Consider the following 18,612-nt stretch of genomic DNA (forward strand, 5'->3'; position numbering starts at 1 on the left):
ATTGGTGCATGATCACACATGGAGGAGATGGCAGCAAGCATTGGAGGATTGAAGAGGACGCCGAAAGTGGAGATTTCAGAACTTTGAAGCCACCATAAGAAGAGATGAAGACATGAACGAAATATATAGTTTTCTACTTCATAATTTCGTCCATAGCATAATATGGTGCTGCATCACCTTTAGTTTTGGGCCAGGCCCATGTCATTTTCGCAGGAATTAAGTCAGCCACTTTTTAGAGTCCGTATTGAAGGGGGAAAGGCCTTCTAGGGTTTGGTTCGGCCACCATACGTATGGATGGCCGAAATCCCACCTTTTCCTCCTTTAAATACCCCCATAGCCGTCACGTTTAGACTCGGATTTTGATTAGACTAAAAGTTAGCCATTGCTGCAACTCTCGTGTACTTCTTATGAGGCCAACACCCAGAACAAGACCGACTATTCGAAATCCCACCTTTTCAATAAAGGTTTCATCTATATCCGCAATATTCTGATTGCATCATTAGTTCTTACTTGTCTCGATTTCAGGTAGGAATTAAGACCCTCGCTGGTCAGACTGATCGTGCATCCGCAAGATCAGTAACTCCCGGAGATTGTCCTAGCGATTGCATTGGCGCAAGAGCTTTGCACGTGTAGTCGGATCGTAAAGCACGAACTCCACCAACAAATCGACGTTATCATACTCTCATCGAAAGATCGGACACCTTTGCCCTATCAATACCAAATTAGTATCAATAAATAAATCATGATATTTTTCATAAAATATTAATTGGATATTATGGATATCTATATTTTTTAAATAAACTTGGTCAAACTTAAACATGTTTGACTTGAAGACACGATTCAGTGGCGTTGTATAAGGAGGCCATTGGCATAGAAGTGGACAAGCGTGGAGGAAGAGGAAAGCTTCGCTGACACCAAAGCAAAGGCTCTAGTTTCTTGTGAGGCTTCAGTCGATGGCACTACGGGTTTTCACCGACCGACAATGAGATCCCGATTTTACAAAAAGGAAACACAGGGAAAATGCAAAGTAAAGAGTGAATAACTATAATAGAGATGAATACGAAGCACCCAATTACAAGTACCATTGTACAAGCGTTTGGATTGCCACAATCCAAACGACTCACTCTTGATGAAAACTGAAATCTCTTATTGGTCGGTTAACCAATCCACTTGAATCCTAGATGAAATATTGGCTATAAGAGGCCTTGAATTCCGTCATGAAGAGTGTTGGATTCCACTATGAAAAAATGAGCAAAGGATGTAAGTTCTAATTTATGTCTAGTCCTAGAGGTAAGTTTGTGGACCAAGAAAGAGGATACATGGGCCTTGCCTGAGTTTGCGCATAAGCAGCTGGCTGTAGTCACCCGTAGGCTATTGGGGTATGTTTGGTGCATATATGCCATCTCATGCCCTACCAAATTTTGCCAACCGTTGGCTAGCCAAATAATTGTCTAAGGATTCCTTGGCCCAGAATTGAATTTTTTTTTTGGCAAGGACTGTGTGGCAAGAACTGTGGAGGAAACATGAGTTAGGTGAGCAACTTTTTATTGGCAACCAAAATTTTGGCTATCAACCAAACAAGATCCAATATGTTATAGGTTGCCAAAATTTTGGCAGGGCACATTTGGGCACCAACCAAACATGCCCTTGGTATTTTTCCAGGGGTTGGCTCCGGAGTATCCGGGTCTTCCTGACATGGGACTCAGTGTCCTCCTCAAGGCCTCTTTCGAATGCTCTGCGATATCTTTTGGGCGCCCTCAGATGGGATCCACTTGTCTCTGGGTGATGGGGCTGGAGGCTCTAGGCCTTGGAGGAAGCTTATTTCCATCTTCTCGTTTAGAGCCTCATTCCCTCTCTTCCAAAGCTTCTCCCTTAGATGGCTTGAGCTCTCATGCATCCTTGATCTCCTCCATTTCTTCCATCCTTCCTCGCTCAAACCTAAAGGTGCAATAGGTAAGAGGGTCAAGTACTATTTTCCACGAGAATTGTAGATGGACACACATAAAGGTGAAGATTCACCTTTAGGTCCTCTTTGATTTGCAGTGTTATCAAAATCGAGGAACAAAAAAAATACAATAGAAATAGAGCAACATGTTCTCTTGAATCCTACACGATTAGAGAACTACATGAATTTGGATCAAGTACGTGTTTGATTCATATGAGAAACAAAGAAATTCTAATGTGAGGCTGGAGCAGATGGAAATTTTCCTTCAAAAGTGAGGTGAATCATTAGGAAAAATTTCTGTAAGATTTCAATCCTGACATCCTATGAATCAATCAGCCAACGTAGGAATATTTCCTATGGAACCAAATCCTTTGAAATTCCTTTGAATCAAAAGAGGCCTTAAATGCCACGTTGTGGGGATAAATTGGCCAATGCATGTGCCACTTGTCATTGATGAACTTGAGATGGCGATGTCCGGTCGGAGTACAACAGTTATAAACATATGTGACAAGTTGAGAGCTGCAAGTTACCAAACCAGGTTTGAAGGGCCACAAATCCACACATTTTTTTTTTTCGATTAGGCAGCATGCACCATAGATTTATGGAGTAGAAGGATGATTTCCCAAACTTATTATATGTTTATAGCCGTTTGTACGTTGGCAAAAAAGGTACATCATTTTAGACTGTCCAGCTTGCTTAATAACAAAGGAAAAAAAAAAACTATTTACAACACTTGCCCACCAGCCCTCTGCAGTTCTTCTGAACCACTCGCTTCACCTCAGTCTATCATTAACAGATGATACAAATGTATATAGATGCCACACGTCCACACCCATTTCGCATCATGGTTCTTGCATCGACTTCGTTGTGCAGAACCGCACAGCGTCAGAAACTGCAAGGAAAATGTTGCTGCTTCCTATGTGCTCGGTGAGTTTGGATGCTTGCAGTTTTTCGATGACAACAGAACCAGGATTTGACAGAATAAGCTGCCAAAGTACATAATACAAGCAAAATAATCAGTGGCCCAGTAAGAACTTCTTTTTTTTGAATGTTTTAAGTTTCAATGAATCTACCTGGATCTCTCTCTTCTGAAGATTCTTGTATAGATCTTCAAGAGAATGAATGCCACTTGTATCGATATCGATAACGGCTGCACCAGCATTTCAAACTGAACCACATCAGTATGATGATTGTTAAATAGTTGAATGTTGTCCAATCAATGGATCATTATACTTACGTGACATTTCAACAATCAAGAAATTTATTTTAGGAAGTCCCACTGCCTTGGCTCTGTCTTCTTCATCTGTCAACCACCTAAGAATTCTGCAATGGATCACCAGATACCAGGCTATGAGGTTGGAGTTATTGAATTCATGTGCTATTCACCGTTCTTCAAATTCGAAACACCGAGTGAGGTAAATTTAGCATTATTACCTTTCTCGGACGTAATTGGAGTTGGAAAAATAAATAGCAGAATCAACCCTCACTATCACCACCCCAGGAACAAGCTTTGCTTCTGGATACTGACTGGTGTTCCTGTATATTGTGGTTCCCGGAAGGTTTCCAAGCAGAGCTGTCCTTGGCCTTGTTACTTGAAGAAGTATTTTAGCAAATGAGATTGCTACCTGTAAATATCAGGAACAGCAGGTGAGTTCTACTTATCTCTTCAAAAGAAGACATGACAATATAGTTATTATTTTTGAAGCTATGCTTGGTCCTTACAGCAATCAAGAGACCAATCTCAACGGATATGAAAACAACGCCGAAAAATGCTCCCATGCAAGCAATGAAGTCCAACTTGTCAACTTTCCAGATAAGAATCGCTGCTTCATAGTCCACAAGGCTGATTACAGCAGAGATAATGATCGACCCTAGGATTGCATTTGGCGTATATTTGAATAGTGGTGTGATGACCAACAAGGTGAGAAGCACAACTACTGACATAACCACATTGGATACAGGAGTTTTGCAACCAGCCATGAAGTTAACCGCAGAACGTGAGAAAGAACCTGAAAGAGATCAAGAGTATGGGTTTGAGCACTGGAATTTTCAGATAGTTTACTGCTATAGCAAGAACGTGATTTAGGTTTAGTGAGTTGTAATGATTTCTGTCTAAGGATTTTTCAGATAGTTTAGGTAAAAAATGGGTTGAGCTACCTGTTGTGACATAGCAAGATGTCATTGAGCCTACTATGTTCATAGTTCCAAGTGCGACCATCTCCTTGTTCCCATCTAACTGGTAGTCCTTAATAGCGGCAAACGTCCTTCCAATTGCCACAGCTTCCTGATAAAGTAGTCACACACATATTGATGAGAAATCTTGAGAAGCACATGACGGGATAAAAACAATTTATGCATTTATATCAGCATACATACTGTCAAACCAACTATGCCGCAAACAACACCGATCTTGAAACCTTTTAAAACGAATGGACCAGTGAAAAAAATCTTGTGTGCTGATGATGGATTGATGCCCTTTTCGATGAACTTCACCTGATGAACAAATGACAACAAAATTTCTATCCATTACAAAAGCGATATGACTAAGCCTTAGTAGAATACTAACTTTTAGTTACTCACTATCTGAACACCTTGCTTGTCTGCACGGGTTATGTATACAAAAAAGGTTGCCAGAATAACTGAAATTATAGGAGCAATAGCTGGCACCCAGAAAAACTTCCTGTTCTTCTTTCCCTGTGTAAATAAAATATTTTTAGTATACGGATTAAAATTCCATTGTTAAAGGTGTTGCAAAGATAAGAAGTGCTTACGATGTACTTTGCAAACAGAAGGAAAGCCAGGAAAGATGTGCCAATCACAATTGTTTGCCAGTTCCACTGCATATATAAAAAACTCCCTGTCAGTACATGAGATTGATATCATTTTTAGCCTCAGAGTGTAATTCTGCCAACTAGTTGCCCGTGCACCCCATATTTCCCCCTCTATTTTTCATATTCCGAGTTTACAAAAATTATGAAATAATTCAAAGATGTTAGTAATATCATGTGCACTTGCAAAAAATCATCTAAATGACTAAAAGTATGACCATGGGTGAGCTACACAAAAATAGGAGAGAATTTGGGTTGCATGGGCAACTAGTTGCGAAAGTCTGCTCATCAATCTAAGCTAATGCCTGACATGGGAAGAACCATGAAAACGTGAACAAATTCAGCTTCTTTTTTCCAAATGGAATATGTCAAACTAGCTCCGCAAATTCCGAAAACAGTTCACTGACTGCTTGCAACCAAAAAGTTTGGAGCCAAATAAGTTATTTCCATGTCATGACTGTAATTTGTTAGTAACAATAAATATTTATGTTCTTGGCAGGAGCGGACCCAAAAAGAGCTGAGTGGGGGCGTAGGCCCTCAAATTCCCCAAATCCTTGAGAATTTCAAAGAATGTTTTTTTGAAAATTTTGAATTCAGAACATAATTGCCCCTGGTCAAACTTTGTGCCCCCACTGAAACTTTTTTCTGGGTCCGCCACTGGTTCTTGGGATTATAAATGCATTGATATAATTATAGAAATCCAGAGAATAACGTTCTCACTAAAATATAAATGTGAGATGTTAGAGCTAAGTATGACATAAGTACCCCATGATGGACTGAACTCCAGACAGATTTCATAACCGAAACTATGTCGGTTTTCCTTGTAAAATTCGCGATACCCAACACGTATTTCAGCTGCTGCAGGGCAATAGTTATGGCTGCTCCCCCCATGAACCCGACAATTGCAGCATGAGACAAGAACTCGATGAGGAACCCTAACCTGGAAAATGTGAACTCTTAGTTCAACGCATCTACATTATGTGCAAGCTTCTAGTAGATAATTTGCATGTACCTTAGAAATCCCAGGGCTGCTTGAGTGATACCAGCAAAGAAGGTTGCCGTGAAAGCAAGGCGTATGTATTCCTCCTTGTTTTTAACATGGTCAACCTCATTTTGTAGAAGTGAACCTATTAAAAGAGAAACCACAGCAACAGGACCAATCGCTATATCCCTTGAGCTACCCATTGCAGCATATATCAATGGTGGAACGAAGCTGGAGTCTAAAACCAACTAGCATAAGTAAATTATAATGGAAAATCAAGCTTAATTTTTACACAATGCTCCACAAAAGACACGACAGGAGAAACTTACATAGCCCATACTGTGGATCCAAATTAGCAAGCTTCGAATAACCAATGTCCTATTAGAGTCCAATATTAAATATCAGGCGCAGTTCAAGACTTAAAGTGATCAAATCAGAGGTGGACTAGTCATCCTTGATACCTGAGGAATGCAGAGACTTGCAATAGTCAATCCGGCAATTAGATCACTTCTGAACTTGCTGAAGTTGTAATTCCTGCCCCATCCAACAACTGGAAACAAGAACTGCAACCCCATCGTGAATCTTGTCCATCCAGATTGACCCTTGTACTGACGCAGCGGGTTTTCATGGAAGAAAGTCTCCCTCAATGTGTCTGTGAACTCTGTGGCCAAGTTCTTTTGAGGGGGATAGCCCACCTTGTACACCAGCGGTCCTTGAGATGGGTCATAGGAGGGTGTCTGTGTGGTGATGCTAGGTTCATTTGCTGCTGCCTCGTCGGTTATATGATGAACCATCTCTGATACTGAAATAGCTCTTTGTTATCCTATGGAAAGCACTGAATTAATTTAGTAAGTGGAGGGGTATGGAGGTTAGAGGTTCTCAAATATTGTAAAAAGGTAACCACAATATTACAGTAAACAAACTCAATGGCCCGTCAAAATGAGGATATGTACATGTACAGAATCAATTGACAGAGCACCACTATATTGCATAGAGTTTGTCAACCATATCAGAAATGTTACAGACGGAGTAGTACGATTCATTTGATCCTTCTGTTTTTTTTCGATATTTATTATTCTGAAAGGTGTGCGAAAAAAGTGAAGTTGTGAAATATCAACTAACCTCACATTTTTTCCAGATTTAGATAAATAAAGGAGGAAAATTAGAAAATGAAATCAACCTTGATGGTGCAATAGCAGAATCAACTTTGGCTCAGTATACGGAATGTATTAAAATATTAATTCAAATTTTTTAATTAGCCTATCTATTAATGTGTTCTAGCACCCTTTAAGATTTTAACTTCAAATTCGAAGTGTGCTAGAAGAAAAAAACAAGTTTTGAATAATAGAATTTTCTCTTTTTGTTTTCGTTGTGATTAATCATTAAAGTACTTTTCTCATTTTTTTAACTTTTAAAATAAAATTAATTTGAACCGTATTTCTTTAACATGCTAGCTAGGAGTATATTTCTAATAAACTTACAGTTACATATACAAGGATTTAAAGGACTTGCCGAGTGATATGCTGGTAGAGAACAAGTTATCTATTTCTTTTTGAGCAAACTATTGTAGTAGTTATTTATGATGAAAATATATGTTCATCTTGGATCAATAGCAGGCAAATCTATTTATATGAGCAGCGAAGAAGAGCAACCGTGAATCAAATTTACGCTATCTTTGTTCTACAAAAATATCCATTTCAACAGTTGATTCTAATTCTTATATAGAACAGACACCTCCGGTTCTTTTATCTTAATTTCACTTGGGCAGGCCACAATAGTCAAGTTACACTCTATATCAGCAGAAACTCAATTCGGCTCCCGGGTGCGTATGATCCCTCTAGCATAAAAACATATTTCCAAGTGTTAAAAAATTTTGACAAAAAAATTTACATGTACATCTCCATAATATATGTGTATTCGTCAAGTTTTCACGAAAAAATGATATTTTTTGTAGTCTAAGCGAAAAAGAGAAAATCTATCTTATAGCAAGTCTTTGTTTCAGCACCGAATTTTGTCTTTTTTACACACGCCACATGACATGTCGATTTTTCATGAAACGACTTTGTGAGCGCGAAGCACATGAAGATGTACGTGCGAAATTTTTGTTTCAATTTTTTTGACATTTTAAAATATGCCTAACATGTATTTCAAAATAAAGGGAGCATATGCTCCCATGTGCCAAAACATCACTCCCCTATATCAGAGATTTTTTATTCAATATATTGAATCTTTGAAATAAAAAAACATGGTTCCCTTAGAGATCCTTGTACAATAATGTATTCGAACATCGAGTTTCTCTACGCACGGATTAGGCATAAGGCCGTTCTTTTCTTGGGTTCAACGACATAAAGACCGAGGCGCGACAGTGGGTGGACGCTGGAGCCCGGGGTGTCCGCCAGATACTCCCCTAGTTTTGTTTATCTTTTCTTGGCGCTGGTGGCCTGGCTCCAGCCTCGCCCACCGCCTCCAGCCTCGCCCGCCGCCGCCCGTCGGCTCGCCAGGCTGTTGACAAAATCTTTTACTGATCTCCACTCTTCTCCGAATGAGTTCACAGCGATAAGAAGCCCCTGTTACCACTTCTTCTTTTTTTTCTTTTTGCGGGGATCCTGTTACCACTTCAGTTCAAAGTAAACCTAACTAACTATATAATCTAATGGAAAATTTCCGTCAGTTAATTTATTTTTCCGAGTAAACCCGTCAGTTGAATTAGGTTGGTTAGAGGATGCAAATCACGACTCTACCGATGATATAGTGAGATATTTGATCAATTGTCAAGCACCAGTTCTGGCATACAAGCAGACAATAGAGCATAACGTTGCCAGATTCTCGTCCATACAAAGCATGGGATAAAATTACTGATGATTTCCCAACGAAAGAAGGAAACTAATGGCTCGAAAACGTAGACAATCCGTCCAGTCCGATAAACCAACAGTTTAATCACAGCCATAACAACCAAATCCAACGAGTTCCCAAGAAACGGAAGACTGTAATCCAAGGATGGGAATGAGTTGTTCAGAAACAGAAAATGTGAAAAAAGGCTGGAAATGAGCACACTGCCGAATGGAGGAACAAATCTTACCGAATATCCGGCGGAGAGAATGAGAGCCAAACGGGCGGATGGATCGATGGAGCCGCCGCTCAAGCTTCACCACTGCGCGAGCACGAGCGCCGCATCTCCGCGTCGCGAGAACTGATTTATATACGTGCGCGTGGAGGAACGGGAAGGATCGCCCTTGCCGAGTCTCCGGGGAAGAAACGAACACGTACGCCCAACAGACAAAAAGACCAGCAATGGGGAAGGTAGCGACCTCTGCGGGGTTTTTGGAGGCGAAACTGGGAGGAGGACGGCGATAATGGCGAAACGCGGGGCGTGGCAAACGAAAAGAAATGCCGGGTCGTCGCCGGGGAAGTCGTTGCGGGGCCCGCGCCACTGTGGGCCCACAGGGCGGCCGGACGGGACACTGCCGGCCGACGGCGGTCGGGGTGTGCGTCAGTGCGTGTGTTGTGTACACGGCGGAACGGGGCACCAACGGGCGGTCGCGAGGGAAGAATGGTTTCAGTGTTTGACCGTGGAAGAGTAAGCCAGTACTACGACCGCAAGTGAATGACAGGTGGGCCAAGGCGTTGGAATTGTGGGGTGCGTCGCTGTAGCTCTTGCCCGTCAACAGCGGTCACTCCGGAGAGGTCGTCGTTTACGAGGACGGGAATCCGTCCCTATACATTTCAACCTGGTTGGCTCCAGCCTCCAGGGATGGATACAGAGGAGGTTGCCATCAAAAAATTGGAGGTTGCAGTAACATGCTAGCTCCGTTTTTAAAAGCTGTTATATATATTTTTTTTAAGGAAGTAACCCGCATTTTCTATAACCACCCGTCCTTTAAAAGAACCTTTAATTTAGAGGGTCATGTAAAACCAAAACTTTCAGCTCTGAATAGAGGATATAGGCTACTTTGACGAACCTATCGTCGGAATTTTTATTTTTAAGGAGGAAAAAAGTCCTCTCAGAGTCTCTCACTCCCGCACATCTCTGTTTTCACGGAAGAAGCTAACCTCCTAGCTCTACCTCTCACCCGCACAACAGTGAACAGTTTCCCTACGCCGCTTATTGCCCCATGCATGTGTCTTCCTCGTCCCGCCACAAAGTTCTCTGCCATGCTCTCGTTAGTCACACCTACCTTACCGGTGTAGACAACTAGATTTTTTGGAGACACACGTAGATATTGTTTGCTACATGACAAAGTCTAAACCCTACGTCGCTTTCTTTTATATGGACCCATGGTGATAATGATCCTCTAACGGCGACATGTATTATGTTTGAATATGTTCATATTGAAGTACTCCCTCCGATTCATATTTACTTGATGCTAATATAGATATATCTAGACATGTTTTAGTTATAGATACATCCATTTTAATGGCTAGTAATATGAATTAAGGGAGTACAAAAGTTTAGTTTCATTATGTTTTTTCCTAAATCCTAGGACATAAAGTCTCAAGAAAAGGGTTAAATGGTTGTATGGTGTTATTTGATATGGCATGTCCAGTTATTTGTCTTTTTATCAGAAATGCGCGAGAGTGCACACCATTTTTATCTATACATAGGAGAAGAGCCAAGTACAATTGTACAAACATCCACAGCCAAACAACAACAGGGCCGACAATATATTCTTGGAAGTTTTGTTTACTTTGCGTGCATATTAAACGAATGATTGATCATAAGACGTTCGGAGCAATATTTTTCAACATGACGAGATATTCTTGGTCAAGTGTTTCAGCGTTAAAACCCTCTTCAAGCTTTCTATTAGTGTTCACACAACACCAACGTGCTTCATAATACAGCCTTAGATTCGTTGCATACTTGTATGCCAGATGCATGATTCTTTGTGCAGAAATTTGCTCTTTAGAGACCTCGATCTCACAAAAGGTTATCAAAGTTAGCATTATGCAGTACCAACTAGGCATAAGCTAACTGTGAAGTAGAAAAATAAATACTATTAAATATACGATATCTACAACTTTGTATAATGATTCTACAAATGAACAACTGTTATAAGAATATGTACAAGTGAATAACACTACGCAATGTAAAGGTAGTAACTGAAGTTGATCTATGAGATACTATGCAATGTGAGATGGCTTAGCCTTAAGAGGACTTAGTCAAACGAAATTGTATTTGGTTGCCAGGCAAATCTTCACCGATGTGGTTGCTCATTGGACTCTTATGCGTGGCATGTACGAACTGGTATGTTTATTCTACTTTCGCTAGGTTTAGAACTTCAGATATGACCATCACCACCTAATCATCGCGACAGCTGATGATGATGGATAATTAAACTGCACACTGGTGGAAAAATGGCCATTGGTCGCGGTTCGCAACTGCCATTAGTCGCGGTTGCGCAACCGCGACCAATTAAGCGCGACTAAAGCCCTCCCTTTAGTTGCGGTTGCTTACGAACCGCGACTAAAGGCCCGTCCACGTGGGCGCCAGGCGACCGTCGGGACGGAGGACCTTTAGTCGCGGTTCTCCTGGCCAACCGCGACTAAAGGCCGCCGCAGGTTTAGGGTTTTAGCCCCCCCCCCCCAAACCTGTTTTCTTTTTAATTTGTATTGTTTTATTTTTTTGTGTTTTATTTTAATTTTGAAGGAGTTTCACATATTCTACGGTACTACATACATGCATATGAATGTACAATTTCAAACAAATTTGAAATTAGAACCAAAGAGAATTCAAGAGGAATATACAATATATATTCAATATCGGATGACCAGTATATACAATTTTGAACAAGTTTACATACATAATTTAGTGCATATGAAGTTCTACGTCCTCTACATAGTGTTCTCTTTTAGGATGGATGACTTCCCTCGCGATCCATCCAGCTAGTTCCTCTTGAAGTGGTCGGAAGCGAGCTTCTGGACTAAGCATCTTCCGGAGGTTATTCCTCTTGATATTGTTCTCACACGGAACCGCTCAGAGGTGTATCTCCGGATCATCTCACAAACATAGTATCCACATAGATTGGTCCCCGGTGGCTGAATATCCCCAGTCCCACTCACTGACCGCATAAAATGTAGCTCTTTTTTGAACTCACCGACCTTGGCATCTACGAACCGTCTCCAAACCCTACGAGGCAAAGAAAATTAAATGAACAAGAGAGTTATTAGTTATTTGATATTAGGAAATGAACGAAATAGGCAGATCGATATAGAGCGCAAATGAATGAAAACAATTACTTCTGCATCATTTTTCTCATGTCGGCCCAAAGCTTTGCATCCATATTCAGAGTCATGGATGAGAACTGTGGACTCGTGAAATTTAATTACTAGCAGAATCCAGTGGAACCTGCGGACACGATACATGCACAGTCATGCATAACTCATCGATTAGCCACATACCATGCATGGAGTAAACAAAAGAGAATGTGCTCAAGACAGAAACACTCACCCAAAATGGTAAGGAAATAGAATATCACTTTTGAGTTCCTGCTTATCAAGAAACCGCCACAGGTCTTCCTCCACGTCGGCGGGGTGATGTTTTAACACATATCCATTAACGATGTGTGGGTCAATGAACCCAACATCATGGATGTTCCTTACTCCGCATTCCTTGATCTTCATTCTGCATAATAGCGTACAGAACAATATTGTTAGGACATATATATAGTGCAGACAATGAACGAGATGGGGTAGAAATAAATCACTTACAGAACGTAGCAACTGATGATAGATTTGTCGAGCTCGCGCAGATTGAGAAGCTGGAACAATTCACTCAGATGAATTGTTACATAGTAATGTTTGAAGTGATGCTCATGTCTAACTTCCGCATAAATATATTCTTTGGCGTTTTTATTTTTTATGTAACCCTTGTACCAATTTAGCAGATTTTTCATTTGTTGAGATAGATCCTCTTCTGCGCGAGCTCGACGAGGGGCCCATTCCGCACATATGTAATTACTGGTTTAGTCATTGGCGCCTCCTCAAGGCCTAACACTGCACGAAGAGTCATACCTAAGTTGGCCGCTTGTTCTCTGGCACTCGTTACAGTCAATCCCTGTGTTGCCGCAGCTGCTATGATATCGGGGGCATCCGGACCGGCGGCTTTCACTATGAGCGGGGCAATCGATTGTTTACTTTGTTCCCCGAGCTGGGCAACTCGTTTCCCGCTTTTTTTACTTGCTAATTCTTTCTCGGCCTCCTCCAAGGCTTTCTTCTCCTCGCTTCTCCGCCCGCTCTTTCTTCTCCTTCAACATGAGTGCCTGCCTACGAAGTTCACGTGCATAGTCGTCGAGCGGATTCTTCGCGGCTTGGGACGGTGTGCTCAAAAATGACTTAGCCCACTTCTTTTGCTCATCAGAAAATACTGGCTTGGGCTCGGGCTCTCTTTTCTTCTTGCAGTCCGCCTTCCATTTCTCATAATCAGAAGTCGCGGTCGCGTCGACTTCCTCGGCACTACGTTCCCAAGGCCTTGTGGGGAGAGGCTTCAGTGATGGCTCCGGTACCTTTGTGGTCTTAGGTACATAAGGGTCCGGGTTGATAGTCCAGGACTGCTTCTGCTTCTTCGCCGGAGGTGGATTGGGGGGCGGCGTCTGCTTACCCGCCCGGGGCAGACTGGGGGGCGGCGGCTGCTTACCCGCCGGAGGTGAATTGGGGGGCGGCGTCGGCTGACGTGAAGGAGGTGTAGGTGAAGCACCACCACCACCACCACCGCCACCGCCACCACCACCGTAGGGGGGTGGACTTGTTGGCCTTGGCGCCTCGCCTGGAAACTTGATAAACTTCTTTTGCCATAGAATGAAATGGCGCTTGACATCTCCAAGTCTTCTCTCCCCTTCGGGTGTAGCAATGTCAATCTCCGGGTCCTCAAACCCCGGGACTATGTCCTCCACCGTGACACGAGCATAGCCATCTTGAATGGGCTTCTTGTGGTGGAGTGCTCCAGGTTCACATGGTAAAGCACTGCCGATGGCTACCTTCATGGACATGTTTCCAATTGGATAATACAGTTGACATTCTTTCATCTCCTTTACATCGTCCACGGGGTAGCGAGGAGGCTCCGGTGCAGTAATCTCGATCGTCGGTGCATGTGCACTAGCCGGCGGGGCCTCCGTGGAAGCCACGCTGCTTCTCCGCTGCTGGCTTCCGAGATCCACTTGATGATCTTCATGCGTCCCAGCTGCCGATCTTTCTTGTACTAGTATATTCACGGTTTTCTTCATATCATCGAATTCCGATGCCAACCGCGCCACAACATCTGCATCCCGATCCATCTTTCTCTTACGGCTTCTGTAACCGTACGGGTCATCGTTCTGGGAGAACCCTATTTTCCACGGAACGTTCCCCATGCCTCGTACACGTCCTCCGTGTTCAGGATTCCCGAGGGCTTTTGTCGGCGCGTCGTTCTCTCCGTTGAACTTGATCTTCCCTCTTGAGCATCCCTCATTGCGTCAATAAGGGCTTGGGTGGGTTTAAACGTTTTGTTCCGGTGAACACACTCCCCTGTCTCCGGGTGTAGCGTTCCCCCATGCCCGTACCACCGGCTTTTGGCCCTTGGGTCCCATCCCTCCGTACCTGGACGGATTCCTCGCGCCCTCAGCTCGTTCTCCATCTTCTCCCACCTAGGCTCCCAAAGGCGGTACCCTCCCGGCCCCATAATATGATTGTACTCCTTCTTAGCCGCATTTTCCTTATTTTTTCGATATTTCAGTGAACTGCTCTGATTTCTTTTGCCTCACAAATTCTGGCCAATCATGTTTCAGTTTCTCATATTGTCCTTTGAAATCCGGAGTCTTGTTCTTGTTGACATAGTCACGGGCTAGATTTTGCTTGAATTTCGGAATGCACTGGCCATCTTTTGAAGAGCGAACTGTTTGACTAGCCTCCTCCTCTTCTTGTTTTCCTCAATCTTGTTACCCTCCTCATCGAATTTGTTGTATTCCGGAGGTAGAACAAAATGTTCCATAAGCTTTTTCAAGCAATCTTTTTTTGTTCTCTTCTCGACAAAAGTGAAACCAAGACGTGCCTTCTTTGGCTCATTCCACTCCTGGACGGTGATCGAGACGTTGTCTCTAACAACGGCTCCGCATTGGTTGATAAACTTGGTGGCGTTCTTCTCGGGCTCCAGCGGCTTGCCGGTTGCACTGTCGACAACCTCGATGGTATATGTTTCTCCTTGTTTCATCGTCTTGGTTGCGCCACGCTTTGACGACGTACTCGATTGTTTCGACGATCCGGCCGAGGGCTAAAATAAGAAAGAGAGTCGCGCGCGTTAGTACACACATATTTATTTAAATCAGTTAGTTTGTATCACCAGAGGCTCAATGTATATATATACCTCGGCGCCGGAGGTGGTTGCTACTTCCAATTGAAGATCGTCGTTTATCGACGTTTGTTCGGCATCATCTTGCTGACGGCCTTCATCTTGACCGTCAAGGTTCAGATAAGAAGAGATCTCTTCTTCATCTTGATCGGTCAGTACATAAAGAACATCGCCGTTTATGAGGCCAAATATATGCTCTTCAGCTTCCGGATCATAGTTGGCCATAATCGGGTCAGCTCTATCGTCCGCCATATGTCAGTCCTGAAAACATGTAGTAAAAACAAATTAATTATGTATATGCCAGCATTATCACATCTCTTCTACATATAAAGAGAGAGGGTGACGAGGGAGGCGAGAGGGGGGACGCGTGTATTAGATGTGTATATGCGGACGATCGACCTCGCCTCGCAGTGACCGCGTGACCGAGAGACCGGTGGTGGCGGTGGCGAAAGGGCGGCGGTGGCGAAAGGGCGGTGACGGTGCCGAGAGGACAACACACATAACCCTCGCCGCCCCCTCTCGATCCCAAAAAAACACCGCGCGTATACGAGGGGCTCGCTGCCCCCTCCGTATACGCGCGATGGTTAAGTCAAATTTTAGTTAAGACAACAAAATTATGTCAAACTAGAGTTCTTTTTTTAATTAAGTGAAATTTTAGTTCATTTTTTAGACAAACTTTTAAGTGAAATTTTAGTTCTTCTTTTGAGACAAACTTTTAAGTCATTTTTTACTTCTTTTTTGAGTCAAATTGTAGTTCTTTTTTGAGACAAAATGTTTAAGTCATTTTTTAGTTTTTTTAAGTCAAATTTTAGTTCTTTTTTTCATTGTTTAGGAATTCGTTAACTGGTAACGGCTCGCTCGACCACTGAATACCGATTAATCGGCCAATTCGCCAGTTAATCGGCCAATTCGCCAGTTAATCGGCCGATTAATCGGGTAATTTATCGGCTACTCAGTGAGCCACTGAGTAGCGATTAACTGGCCATTTAATCGGTGATTCGGCCGAATTTTTGAACAATGCTTTTTTTAGACAAACTCTTAAGTCAAATTTAAGTCATTTTTTACATCTTTTTTAAGTCAAATTGTAGTTCTTTTTTGAGACAAAATGTTTAAGTCATTTTTTAGTTTTTTTAATTCAAATTTTAGTTCTTTTTTTAGACAAACTCTTAAATCAAATTTTAGTTATTTTTTGTTTTAAAATTAACAAGAAAAAAACAAGAAAAAAAATGGCCGGGGGCCGGGCGCGCGCGCGCGGCCACGGCGGCCGGCCGCCTCCCCGGCCCTCTCTCTCAGGCGGCGCCGGCGAGCAGCGGCGCCGCGCTCCCTCGCTCCCCTCTCTCTCAGGCGGCGCCGACGAGCAGCAGCAATACGATGGTGGCGCCGGGGATCCACACGCGCGGCGGGGCAGGGGCCGGCGCCGGCGAGCAGCGGCGCCGCGCTCCCTCGCTCCCCTCTCTCTCAGGCGGCGCCGGCGAGCAGCAGCAATACGATGGCGGCGCCGGCGGGGCCGGGGATCCACACGCGCAGCGGGGCAGGGGCCGGCGCATGGCGCGCGCGCGAGAGCGTTCGGTAGGCGGCGGCGACGTACGATGGAGCGTCGGTGGGCGGCGACGACGACGGGGCGACGTTCGGTGGGCGGCGCGAGGAGAGGGCGGTGACGACGGCGAGCTTCTCGCGAGTGCGGCGACGGCGAGGCGCGCGGCAGAGAGCAGATCGATCGGCGCGGAGATGAAGTGTGAACCGCATCGCGACACGCGCGAGTTTAAATAGGGAAGGACCTTTGGTCGCGGTTAGGGTCACCAACCGCGACTAAAGGGGTACCTTTAGTCGCGGTTGGTGACCCCAACCGCGACCAAAGGGTATTTTCGCCGGGTTTTCATTTCCCGCGGAAAAATACCCTTTAGTCGCGGTTGGTGACCCCAACCGCGACCAAAGGGTATTTTTCAAATTACTTTTCATTTCAAAATCTGAAAAATACATATAATATATCAATAAATTCAGAAAAATAAAACTAATTCATTTAAAAATCTTAAAAATACAAATAATATATCAAAAAATTCTGAAAAATAAAATTAATTCATTTCAAAATCTTAAAAATACAAATAATATATCAAAAAATTCAGAAAAATAAAACTAATTCATTTAAAAATCTTAAAAATACAAATAATATATCAAAAAATTCAGAAAAATAAAACTAATTCATTTAAAGTTCTTCCCACCAGTTCTTCCCGGTCGCCTCTGTCTTTCCGCCGGCCCCTCTTCCCGCCTCTGTCTTTCAGCCGGCCCCCTCTTCCCGCCTCTGTCTTTCCGCCGACCCCCTCTTCCCGCCTCTTTCTTCCCGCCACTTTCTTCCCGCCTCCTGTCTTCCCGCTCCCATTTTTCCCGCCATTTCTCACTACATATATGTAGCCCGGCTTGGCCAGCATTATCACATCTCTACAATCTCTCATCACTCTCTCATGGCTTCCACCGCACCCACTCTAACCTACCAGCAGGTGGAGGAGCTTTGCGCCTCGAACTACCCTTACCCACCGGGCTACCGCGTCCCCGCCGGCGGCGTGCCGGTCCCTCCCCTCCCTCAGGGTACTGCGCGTCGGGCGGCCATCACGAACCACTACTACCTCGACCTCATGCCGGAGCAGCGGATGAATCCCCGCTGGCATCCCGATAACCAGCATACATGGGACGCCTTCTTCATCAATCGGCGTGAGAGGGTGCTCGCCAGGTATGAGGAGGACGGTCTTCCTCCTGGGAACTTCCACGAGGCTGGCCATCGGCTATGGTGGTACGGCCGGACTCTGCAGAGCGTCATGGACTACATCACGGCCGGCGATATCCCCCGCCAGTGCTACCCTCAGTTCGAGCCACGAGCGCCGGCCGACGACAGCGACGACAGCAGCGACGACGACGGTGGCAACTTAGAAGGCGACGACTACCAGTACAACGGCGGCGACTATGAAGACTACGAGTATGCATATTATACGCCTAGGCGGGAGTATGACTAAATCACTCCAAATTTCATGTATCATCGGTGCTATCTCGAATCAATCGAATCATTCGAAAATGGACACCAAAACACATCACGGATAATATAATTCACATGATCCATTCAACAAAGTTTGGTACAATAAATTATTACACATCATTTCTTCCCTTGTGTCCCCGCTTGCTTACGATTGGGCCGTATCCATGGAGCATCCTCATCATTAAACTTAATGCTTGGGTCGGTGTTCACTTTGAAGGGCGGAATTTCACCAAACATATTATAATCTTCGACATGTCCGTCTTGTCCTCCACTCCCACGATGTTTCTTTTCCCTGAAAGAACAATGTGGCGCTTTGGATCATCGCATGATGTACCGATCGTTTTCTTATCTTTCCGTTTCCTCGGTTTGCTACTCATGTCCTTGACATAGAAAACCTGAGCGACATCTTTCGCTAGGACGAATGGTTCGTCAAGGTAACCAAGATTGTTGAAATCCACCATTGTCATTCTCGTATTGCTGGTCCACCTTTACCCCACCTCCTGTTAGCTTGAACCA

The 18,612-nt window shown here is 43.8% G+C and overlaps 1 protein-coding gene across 3 annotated transcripts; it reads right to left on the bottom strand.

The window, feature by feature from the left end:
• Positions 1-2,560: 2,560 nt before the first annotated feature.
• On the bottom strand, positions 2,561-9,105 carry LOC124684099 (sulfate transporter 1.2-like). 3 transcript variants are annotated; one of them, XM_047218510.1, is made up of 14 exons: positions 8,835-9,105; positions 6,217-6,557; positions 6,085-6,133; positions 5,786-5,993; positions 5,539-5,713; positions 4,717-4,782; positions 4,526-4,639; positions 4,322-4,438; positions 4,103-4,229; positions 3,668-3,954; positions 3,380-3,570; positions 3,183-3,268; positions 3,019-3,095; positions 2,561-2,931 (listed from the first exon to the last, which is right to left on the bottom strand). In XM_047218510.1, exons 2-14 carry the CDS (start codon positions 6,547-6,549, stop codon positions 2,788-2,790), a joined length of 1,974 nt encoding a protein of 657 aa, XP_047074466.1. In that variant the 5' UTR covers positions 6,550-6,557; positions 8,835-9,105; the 3' UTR covers positions 2,561-2,787. The 3 variants fall into 3 exon arrangements, with proteins under 3 accessions (XP_047074466.1, XP_047074453.1, XP_047074460.1); XM_047218497.1 differs by having other exon boundaries at positions 6,217-6,578; positions 8,835-9,104; XM_047218504.1 differs by having other exon boundaries at positions 6,217-6,590; positions 8,835-9,104.
• Between the last annotated feature and the right edge of the window lie 9,507 nt (positions 9,106-18,612).

This window comes from Lolium rigidum, chromosome 1, assembly GCF_022539505.1.
Source record: "Lolium rigidum isolate FL_2022 chromosome 1, APGP_CSIRO_Lrig_0.1, whole genome shotgun sequence".
Taxonomy (NCBI): Eukaryota; Viridiplantae; Streptophyta; class Magnoliopsida; order Poales; family Poaceae; genus Lolium; species Lolium rigidum.

Excerpts from the sequence above, each read along its gene's own strand:
- LOC124684099 (XM_047218510.1), bottom strand. The coding sequence starts at position 6,549 with ATGGTTCATCATATAACCGACGAGGCAGCAGCAAATGAACCTAGCATC. Across the intron at positions 5,714-5,785 it reads GCAGCCCTGGGATTTCTAAG|GTTAGGGTTCCTCATCGAGT; the intron begins GTACATGCAAAT and ends CACATTTTCCAG. Across the intron at positions 3,096-3,182 it reads CTTGATTGTTGAAATGTCAC|CCGTTATCGATATCGATACA; the intron begins GTAAGTATAATG and ends ATGCTGGTGCAG.